Source organism: Sinocyclocheilus grahami, unplaced genomic scaffold (genome assembly GCF_001515645.1).
Source record: "Sinocyclocheilus grahami isolate Dianchi unplaced genomic scaffold, SAMN03320097.WGS_v1.1 scaffold732.1, whole genome shotgun sequence".
Taxonomy (NCBI): Eukaryota; Metazoa; Chordata; class Actinopteri; order Cypriniformes; family Cyprinidae; genus Sinocyclocheilus; species Sinocyclocheilus grahami.
Genome location: NW_015505911.1, coordinates 122,093 through 131,887, shown reverse-complemented (window position 1 = coordinate 131,887; position 9,795 = coordinate 122,093). Strand labels below are relative to the sequence as shown.

Here is a 9,795-nt window from a genome sequence, read left to right as displayed (position 1 = left end):
TGTTTTTCCATTTTTTACACCTAGTTTCCCCCAAAAACCCCCCCCCCCCCCCAAATCAGGAGTCAAGATTCACATACAGGTATTGCTCTGTTACTGTTAAAAATGTTGGGCTCCGTAATGATTTTCATATTTTTCAGTTGAACTTTATATTTATCCAAGAATCTGAGTACGTATCACAAACATATTAAGCAGCACAGCTGTTTTCAACATTAATAGTAAGAAATGTTTCTTGAGCAGCAAATCAGCATATTAGAATGATTTCTGAAGGATCATAAATAAATTATGAATAACAGAGTTTAGGAGAGGACAGAAATATTTCTGGTTCTTTCAAGTTATCTTCATTCTTTTGTTTGCATGTTTTGAGAATACAGCAGGGTAAAATGTAGACGCAAGCATTAAACCGCCATGTGTAGTTATGAGACAAATTCAAGATGAAGTTTGAGTTATTGTAGGTACCTCTGTAAATAAAGGATAATTTTCTATTTAAGACATACCTTCCTGAGATTTAAAAGCTGACCATCAGTCAGTCAGTAAGGTGGCAGTCAACATTTAGGCCAGCCGCTGTGCCTGCGTGACTCCTTTGGGGCCCAGACTGGCTCTTATCTGGAGGGAACCTCTAATCACTCTCAGACAGACTGAATGCTGGTCAAGGGCAGTGGAAGATTGGGTTAGCATGTCATGAAGACATGTTAGTGCTATCGAACACATTCTTCCTCAACTAAATTAGTCACCAACTTCAATCAGGCCTATAATTGGACTACTAGCCAACCGTCCTGTTCCATTCCTAGAAATCTGCAGTTTTCCCATTACTAGCCTAGAACTAGCTGAGGCAGCACTAGGGGTGTCGAAATTAATAGTTTATACGATGCATCACAATGCAGATGAGGACAATTCAGTATCGGCTCAGTAATAGACCATAACCGATTATAACGTACTGACGCTTTTCTGACGTCATTTGCCGCATGCGTGCTTTGTCGCGGTAGCATACAATGACGGAGGGAGGCGAGACACAAGTGCGAGTAATTAAAAATGCTCCAACTACTTTAAAAGCCGACATCTGGGCACATTTCGGCTTTTAAGCACAACCTGGTTAACACGACCTGGAGAAGACTCACGCTGTGTAAATCATGTCATGCACAAATACAATATGCAGGGTGTAATACCCATAGATATGTATAAATGCCCTATTCGACCGCTCCAGATACGTTGACACGTCTGCCATTTTGGAACGGTCAACTTGCCGTCATTCACCATAATAATCAATGAATATTCAAAGATATACATGCATATAACTTGCTGTTGTAGACACACAGTCAACTTGTGCTCGAGGGTTTGCAGACCGTTCCAAAAATGGCAGATGGCTTACATATCGCCGCCCATAGAAACAGTCGCTAATGAGGAATCTACGTATATATATATCTATGGTAATACCACTAACTTGAGAAACCATGTCAGCCGTTTTCACCCTGAGCTGTTAACGCCTGTGAGTGCCAAGGTGGACCCAGCTCAGACAAAAATTATACATTCAAGAAGCATGTTTTTTTTGAGCAGGTAAAATTAAAGGTTCAGTTCATATATCTGACTGCTTGTATTTATTGACAACATTGTAGGCTATACATGTGAAGTACAATTGAAAATTGAGGATGCAGTGCATCGTGATATCGAATTGAACCAAATCGATTACATGATAATTGTAATCGAACCGAACCGTGAGACAGTGTAGGTTCACACCCCTAGGTTGCACTATAACAAAAAAGTTTGTAAATTTTTACTTAAAAACAAAAAAAACTATGGCTGCAACGATACCATATTTTTCCAAAATTGATCCGATCTAAACCTGATCGTCACAGAATAGTATGCACAATATCGGATTTGGATCGGACTTGTCTGACTGATACCCGATCCGGCAGGAAATGCCAGTATCGGAGCCGATACTGATACTGAGTATCGGATCGATGCATCCCTAAAAAAATGGCAGCTGTGGATGCTAGAACTTAACATAAAAATACAGTTTGACAGATTTAACTTTTCCACAAGCTGAGGTAAATGCTAATATTTAGAAGGTGCGCTCAGTGTCATGTAAACAAACACAAAACACCATCATGGTGACAAACATGACACTAAAATAATGCAATAAACATTAACACAAGGTGTATCAAAACACTAATATACACAATTGGAAAAAAAGGAAAAATGAAAGATGATACTTATTTCAGTGTGAAAGCATCAGATGTTAGCTGGGATTCAGATAATGTCAATTTACATTTTGTCACGGTAAGATATATGGTAATTTGTACTTTTTCACTTCTAAAAACTGTACATTTAACAGTATTTTACTGTAAAATTACCTAAAATGTCTTCTTATAGATAGGGATATGCAAGTATACATTAAATTGATCAAAAGTGACATTCAAGACAAAATAATAAAATGCTGGTCTTTTGAACATTTTAACATAGCATTTTACAGTCTTTTACTATTAAAATTCCAATCATGTTTACAATGAGGTTTATTAATGGTATTGTGTTTCCGGTTCAATTCTTTTGTCCTAGCGTGGTGATGACTGGATCCTACAACAACTTCTTCCGAATGTTGGACCGCAGCCAGCGGCGGGACGTCACCCTGGAGGCTTCGCGCGAGAGCTGCAAGGCCCGGCAGGTCCTAAAGCCGCGCAGGGTTTGCGCGGGCGGCAAGCGAAAGAAGGATGAGATCAGTGTGGACAGCCTGGACTTCAACAAGAAGATCCTACACACCGCCTGGCACCCGCAGGAAAATATCATCGCCGTGGCAACCACCAACAACCTCTACATCTTCCAGGAAAAAGTGAACTAATACTGTCATGGAGAAAGAAAACCTCCGAACCTCTCTCTCTCTGTGAAAATGAAATAAAGAACTAGCAAAAATCATTTCTGTGACAGCCACCATCATCACATAACCAACATTGGCCTACTCCAGGACAGAATGAACTAGTCGAGCCAACTAGCGTCTGCCAATACTGAGTAAACTGGTTCAAACTGGTCTGGAGAAGAGCGCAACCTGGCCTCGGCCTCTGTGGCACCATGACACGTGCCTTGCTCTGGTGATGTTGTGCCAATCTGTGTGTACCCTCCATCCCTTTCCCTTTACCCACAAGTCTGAGCCCAGGGACGAAATGGGCGGCAATCTGACAGATTTCAACCATGCGCTTTTTTTTTTGTGCTTTTTTTGGCTTTGGTTTTTTCAAGTTGTCTGTATAAAAACTAATTTGAACTCATGTGGATGTCCCTGTGTCCTTTAATCCTCCATATGTTTTTCGTGCCATTGTAACCGTTTTTAACCTTCTCAGAGAAACTACCAGGTTGTTTAGTTTGTTTTAATTCTGTTTCAAGAATGGGTGTTTCTTTTTTTTTAGATGTCTTTTTTTTAGCTCACTGCTTATTACATTTCATACTGTCCCGTTACACTCCATTACAGCTACAAAAGGTTTCGGCTGTTTCTTTTCAGATATCCACACACTCACCATCACATCGGCCCAAAGAGCTTTTCATGTTCTTTTTTTAAAAAAAATTTTTTGTGGCACAGATGGCATTGCCGTGTTTGCTGTAGTATTTAAAATCTACACTTGTTCAAGCACATACACTCCAGTTGGACTGCTCGCTCATGTACGAGTCATTCAGCCTTACAAGGTTTATTTTCCTTTGTGATCCATGCCCGATTTCTGTCTTCACTCTCTCTATCTCAAGAGTTACAAGTTGAGAAAGATTATAGAGATTATGATATCAAAATGGTATTTATAAACGGAACAAACAATTAAACAAGAGTCGTGTCCTCTTCTTTGAATTTGCAAAGCATGCCTGGTGCAAAACTGAAAAGCTTTTTGAGTGTAACGTCAAGCTAATATATAGGATATTAAAGGCTTTTGAGGACCATGAGGGATGATCTGGAGTTGACCATTTGCATATATGATGATTTTAAACATTGCTTCAAGGATTTTGGAGCTAAATGTCCACTCTCAGATTTATAAGATCATAATAGATTAACAACATTGATCGGATCTTTTTAATACCGGATTAAACTAAAAAAAACAGCATGGTGAGGGCTGAAATATGCCCACAAAATGAGACCTCAACATGCCAGGGATGTATGGCAAGCTGTTTTATCATTTCCATTAGTCATTGGTACCAACTGAAGTTTTACTAAAAATTACTATTTTAAATGTATTTATTTTGCTTAGTTATTCATTATTTGAATAGTCTCAGGGGGCGTTTGCACAATACTTTTTTCAGCTAAAAACAGAAAATATTGGTTTTGGCTGTTCATTTAAACAACTGTTTTCAGAGCTAGAAAATGCAAACTTAGTGACCAAAGGAAAACATACTTCAAATGAAAAGTTACTAATGAAATTGAAAAAGATAGTGGTCATTATTGGATGACTTGCAGGTAATTAAAAAGCAACAACAATAGATGCTAGTTTGTTTTATGAAATAAATGTTAAATGGGCTTGGCATAATGCATTTTAGTTTATTGACATATAAATAAACTATAATACACGTTCATAATACACGTGCGTTTTTTATAAATAAGCAGCCTGAGTCCATTACGTAATGTTAGTGTCTTTGTTGTCAGATATGAACCCATTTGCGTCATTTTTAGCGCTGCAGGAAACCTGTGCTCCCATAACAGTTCTGAGGGCAGCCACTGAGAACAGTTATTAACCAACTTAAAAGCACCCCCTCCACAAAGCGTCAGATCCGTGATCAGCGCTCAGGTCCAAATGTGTGTGTGTGTGTGTGTGCGTGCGTGCGTGCGTGCACAGAGTGTGCGCGTGCGGTGCTAACAGACAGTCTTATGCAAGCCGCCCTACACAGAGCCACGATGTCCGACGCTGCTGCTCCAGCAGACAACAACGGGGAGCCTGGGTTAAACGGTATGTACAGCCGGAGCACCTCGCTGTATTGCACTGACATCTATAAACTCTGTTAGATAAGCCTTCGACTTGTCTGTATTGGTGTTTTTTGATCGTTTTAATTCTTTTACTTCATGTAAAATGCTCTTTTTGAGTTCCAGTCAACATTTCTGTCCCTTAAGGAGGGCGGGGTTTGCTGTAATACTAGCGCGTCATGTTTATTGACAAGCGTTCTGTCCAATGGCCGTTGAGGTTGTGTGTTGAGGCGGGTCTTAAAACGTGGTTGACTTGAACCTAAACCAATAGTGTGACTTTACGTTTTCAGCAGGCTGGCCTAAGCCGATGTCAACAAGGCGAGAACTAGAGCAACTCGGTAATGGAGATTGTGGATCTGCTTGAAACCCCATTTTTATTCGTGTAATTAATATGTAACACATACCAGTGTTTCTCCGGTGTGTTTATAAGAAGCGGCTCAAAGAAAAAAAAAAGTTTTGTTTTTGTTCATATTTGTTTGACATGTAACGTGTGGCAGCGAATGAGGTCTTTGTGTGATCTGCGAGGCTGCAAACAAACTGGTCTAGAAAGTGGTCTCTGACACTTAGATTTAACTTGTTGTTAACTAATATTTAATTGGCGTAGTAGACGAAAAGCCGTATGAAATGCATTTAAAAATAACTTGAAGGCGAAAAAAGTAACCCTTAACATCTAGAGCCAGACCATGAACAAATAGTTCATCATCATACAGTATGTGTGGATTTGCTAAAACATTATTTGTCAGCCTGCTATTTAAAATCCATATCAGTTAATTCGTCATTATATATATATATATATAACATTTTTGGTTACAAATAGTGGGAATTCCTAAAGATGCGCTAAAGTTACAGGAGACGAATACATCTTCTTGAAATTCCTGGTATGCTTTCTGAAATGCGAGGAGCAGACCGCTAAATCTCGCTGTCTAAATATTAAGACCACTGATTTTGTGCGGTGTACTTAAACTGCCATTCACTGTAAACAACCGATATTAATGCAAGCTACGTTCGCGCTGTGACCAAAGCTAGTTAAGCGCCTCTAGTCCTCTCAGCTGTTGACCCTAGTTCAGGACGCCAGTTCATTAATTCTACTATGGAAAAGGCTTGAGGCATGAATATTAATTAGTAGTGAGCCAGTAAGCCTTACTGATTGGCTGAAAGGCAGACACTGGGCGGTGAACGTTAGTAGCAGGCCAATTACCTAATGGAAAAGACTCGCGTAATGAATTTATATTAGGCTACGTGACCAAAATGTGCAGGGAAGTTAAAGCAGTGTCAGAAGAGCCTAATTAATATTCATGAGCCGCGCTTTCACCATAGTAGTATATGTAATTCTATTTGTAGCAGCAGCGAATGTGGTCCGGATTGTGTCTACGTGTGGAAAGTGTCAGAAAGAAAGCCAGGAAATAGAATTGGGAGTGTGAGTTTAGGGCGGTGAGTCATGATATTTTGAGATCGTGAAGTAGCAGCAGTTTACTTCATGTAAAATAGTTCTGTGTCATGAGGAAGGAAAATGCATGGAGATCTTGGCTCATGCAGAACATTTGGTTTGCGTTTCAGATGTTCTCTTTCATTTTATATATGAAGAGGGTGCTTGCATTGACGTCCTAAAGTCTTAACAGCAAAATAAATCAAATGAATTATTTCGCCTTCACGTTTAATTCTAAAAGGAAAAGAGCATGGAAAATGGCAAAGGTATGCTTTTTTTAATGCTCAAGAACATTAGAAAGGAATAAAATTATATAGGCCTGTACATATTATTTATAATATGTATATATGTGTGTGTGTGTGTGTATATATAAAATTTCAGTTATTTCTCATTTCCGTTTAGATGAAATGCTAAAGTAGTCTAAACCTAAAAACTGAAACTTAATAATATATATATTAAAAATGACCAAAACTTAAAACAAAATTGATAAAACATTAAAAACATTAAAACACAAAATATAAACATTTATTTAAAATGTTGGCAAAACTATAGTTGTTATTATGTATAATATAGTATATTATTATGTGGTAGTATTAATGATACTAAAATAACTCGCACAATGGCTTTTCGCACTGCACATAACCCTGGTTTAAGGCGATTTTATTTCCTCAATGAATTCTGTGGCCGTTGTGTTTTTCTCATTCATTAGATTTTGAAACTGTATCATCAGCACCACAAGCTCCATTATCTCATAAAACTTGGTTTCCCACAGATGAGGCTGACTTCCTTGGCCAGATCTCAATGCAGTGATTTGATGACCACAGCTTTCTCATGCGCTAGTGCTAACTCGTGAATTTGAGAGATTCTCCAGGGCATCTTAATGTTGGCCAGGTTCTTTTAGTGTAACAGATGGGCAAATGTGGGCTCAGCTTAACAGTGTTTGTTTGACAGTTTGGATGCGTTTGGCTGTGTACTAGACATGATGAGTGCTAGCTGGAGGACGTGTGAAGAGACTTTGCCCACAGACAAAGATCTAATACGATGAATCTCTCAAAACTTGTCAAGAACATGTCCGGTCTGACCGGGACATATTTCTTCAATCAAATCAAAAGAAGGGATGAACAGAGCGAACATGTACATTTTTAGTGGCGATCTTGTTTTAAACTTGTTTTAATTAAAAGTTGATAATGTTCTGTATTTGTTCTGAATAAACAAATGTAGTTTGGTAATTAGCAGCTTAATCATAAATTATGGCTTTTAAATATAATGTCAACTGGCTACAATTAGGCTACTTTTCTTTTATAATGTGTGTATGTGTATGTATGTGTGTGTATATATATATATATATATATATTTCCGTACCCACTGTATATTAGTGTGTGTGTATGTTTTAAATATTTTTAAATAATTTGCATATACCCCTGAGTGTCTTTATTATATCTCATCATTTTCCTTTAAAGAAAAAATAAAATGTAAATGTAAATTTTAAGTTTGTGTTCAGTAAGTTTGTTTATTTTAATGAATTTAATATTTTTATTCAGCATGGACACTTTATCAGAAGTGCCAGTAAATGTATGATGTTACCAAAGATTTATTTATCAAATAAATGCTATTCTTTTGGACATTTATAATATTTAATTTAACAATAATCGGATATGCTGTCACAGGAATAAATTACATAAAAACGTAAGAAGCTTCTTTTTTAAAAAACAACAAAAAATCTGTATTTTTTCTGTATTAATACAATATTATAGTGAATATGTAATAAGAATTAATAAAAGTAAAATATAAGAAATACTAAAAAAAATTTGCAACATGTCCAGACCTAATTTTTGTCCTTTTTAAAATATTTTATTTTAATTTATTATTTTATTTAATTTTATTAGTTTAAGATTAAATATGACCTGTTTTCGTAAGATTCACCCAATAGCTTATTTGTCTACCAGAGCCACACATTGATCACTTTGCAGTCGTGATGCTTTAGCGTTTCATAAATGAGCCTCTGTTATACTATCATCTGATCTTTTGATCTCTATATATTCCCTGATGACAGCCAAAGTAATGTTCCACCGTTGGCCAGAATGTTCAGCTTGCCCGCTGCCACAGCAACACTGTTTGTGTCAGTGGATCGAGACAAAGGTCAGTCGTCTCTAGCACAGCCGAATTCACACGTTTCCCCCTCAGGATGGGACGGAGACGTGCATGCACATCCATACTTATGAGAAGATGTAGCCGAGTAGAGTCAAAGCAGGCCCTCGTCACATGATCCATGTTTGCTCAACCCAAGGAAGTCTTCTGGACCTTCTTTGTCTTCTTTTTTTTGTTTTCCTGGAAGTGGCCTGCGAGGCATTCGGTTTATACTTAGCTCATCCTGGTTGGTCAGCAGCGTGCGCTGGGGAACCAGAGTGGTGTGTTGAGCCGGTGGTAAACAGAGGATCGACTGTGCGATAACACAGATGTTTCTGATGAGACAGCATGGCAGATGAGGGTGAAAGGGGAACACGGGAAGCTTAGTGCTCATCCTTGACTCATGGATGAAAGGGGTCTGTGTGTTTGTGTTGATCAAGCCATGCGTTCAGGAGTGTGTCCCTGCTCAGACTCACGTAGAGCATGCAGCGGTCGGGTCAGGTGTGACTCATATATATCAGTGATATATATCATATATATCATAACCTTTCACCACACAGTAAATAGAAGTTGAGCCAGACCACCAACGATTTACAGGGAAATCGCTTGTAATGAGTCTGAGAGGGAGGCATTTACTGCCCTTTCACCACACAGTAAATAGAAGTTGAGCCAGACCACCAACGATTTACAGGGAAATCCCACTGTCTGTCACCGTCTGCCTTGGTTCATACAGTGGATGCAATATCATTTCCAGGCCACATTTAACTCCAAAATCAGATATTTTGATTTTATGACTATTCTGTTGGAAGTAGGGATATGCCGGTATCAAATTATCATGTTGCGATTAATTGCTAATGCTTTTATCACGGTATACAGTATTATCACGATATTGAAATTCAGTTTAAAAAAATGGACTGTTAAGGTACAAAGGTGTGCCTTTTGAAAAAGTACCGCCCCAGTGACAGCTTTTGTAACTTTTTTTCTGAGAGTGTAACCAGGTCTCATTTCACCTCAAAATCAGATATTATATTAATGAAAATTAAGTTTACTTTTATGACTGTTAAAGGGGTCATATGATGCTGCTAAAAAGAACATTATTTTGTGTATTTGGTGTAATGAAATGTTTATGCGGTTTAAAGTAAAAAATAAATAAATACATTTCCACATACTGTACATTATTGTTTCTCCTCTATGCCCCGACTTTTTGAGACGCGTCGATTTTTACAAAGCTCATCGGTCTGAAAAAGCGAGGTGTGCTGTGATTGGCCGGCTATCCAGTGTGTTGTGATTGGCCGAATACCTCAAGCGTGTGACGGAAATGTTA

The 9,795-nt window shown here is 38.1% G+C and overlaps 2 protein-coding genes across 3 annotated transcripts in view; both read left to right on the top strand.

Moving 5' to 3' along the window:
• Positions 1 to 3,792, top strand: part of ppp2r2ab (protein phosphatase 2, regulatory subunit B, alpha b) — a 23,836-nt gene extending 20,044 nt beyond the window's left edge. For both annotated transcript variants that reach the window (XM_016244737.1, XM_016244738.1), the window contains one exon: positions 2,551 to 3,792. In XM_016244737.1, the coding sequence (XP_016100223.1) occupies positions 2,551 to 2,830 (280 nt within the window). In that variant the 3' untranslated portion in view covers positions 2,831 to 3,792. The remainder of the gene's footprint in view (positions 1 to 2,550) is intronic.
• Positions 3,793 to 4,744: 952 nt separating this feature from the next.
• LOC107560522 (BCL2/adenovirus E1B 19 kDa protein-interacting protein 3-like) overlaps positions 4,745 to 9,795 on the top strand; it is an 11,429-nt gene continuing 6,378 nt past the window's right edge. Inside the window, exon 1 of the mRNA XM_016244736.1 lies at positions 4,745 to 4,904. Coding sequence (XP_016100222.1) covers positions 4,826 to 4,904 — 79 coding nt within the window. The 5' untranslated portion in view covers positions 4,745 to 4,825. The remainder of the gene's footprint in view (positions 4,905 to 9,795) is intronic.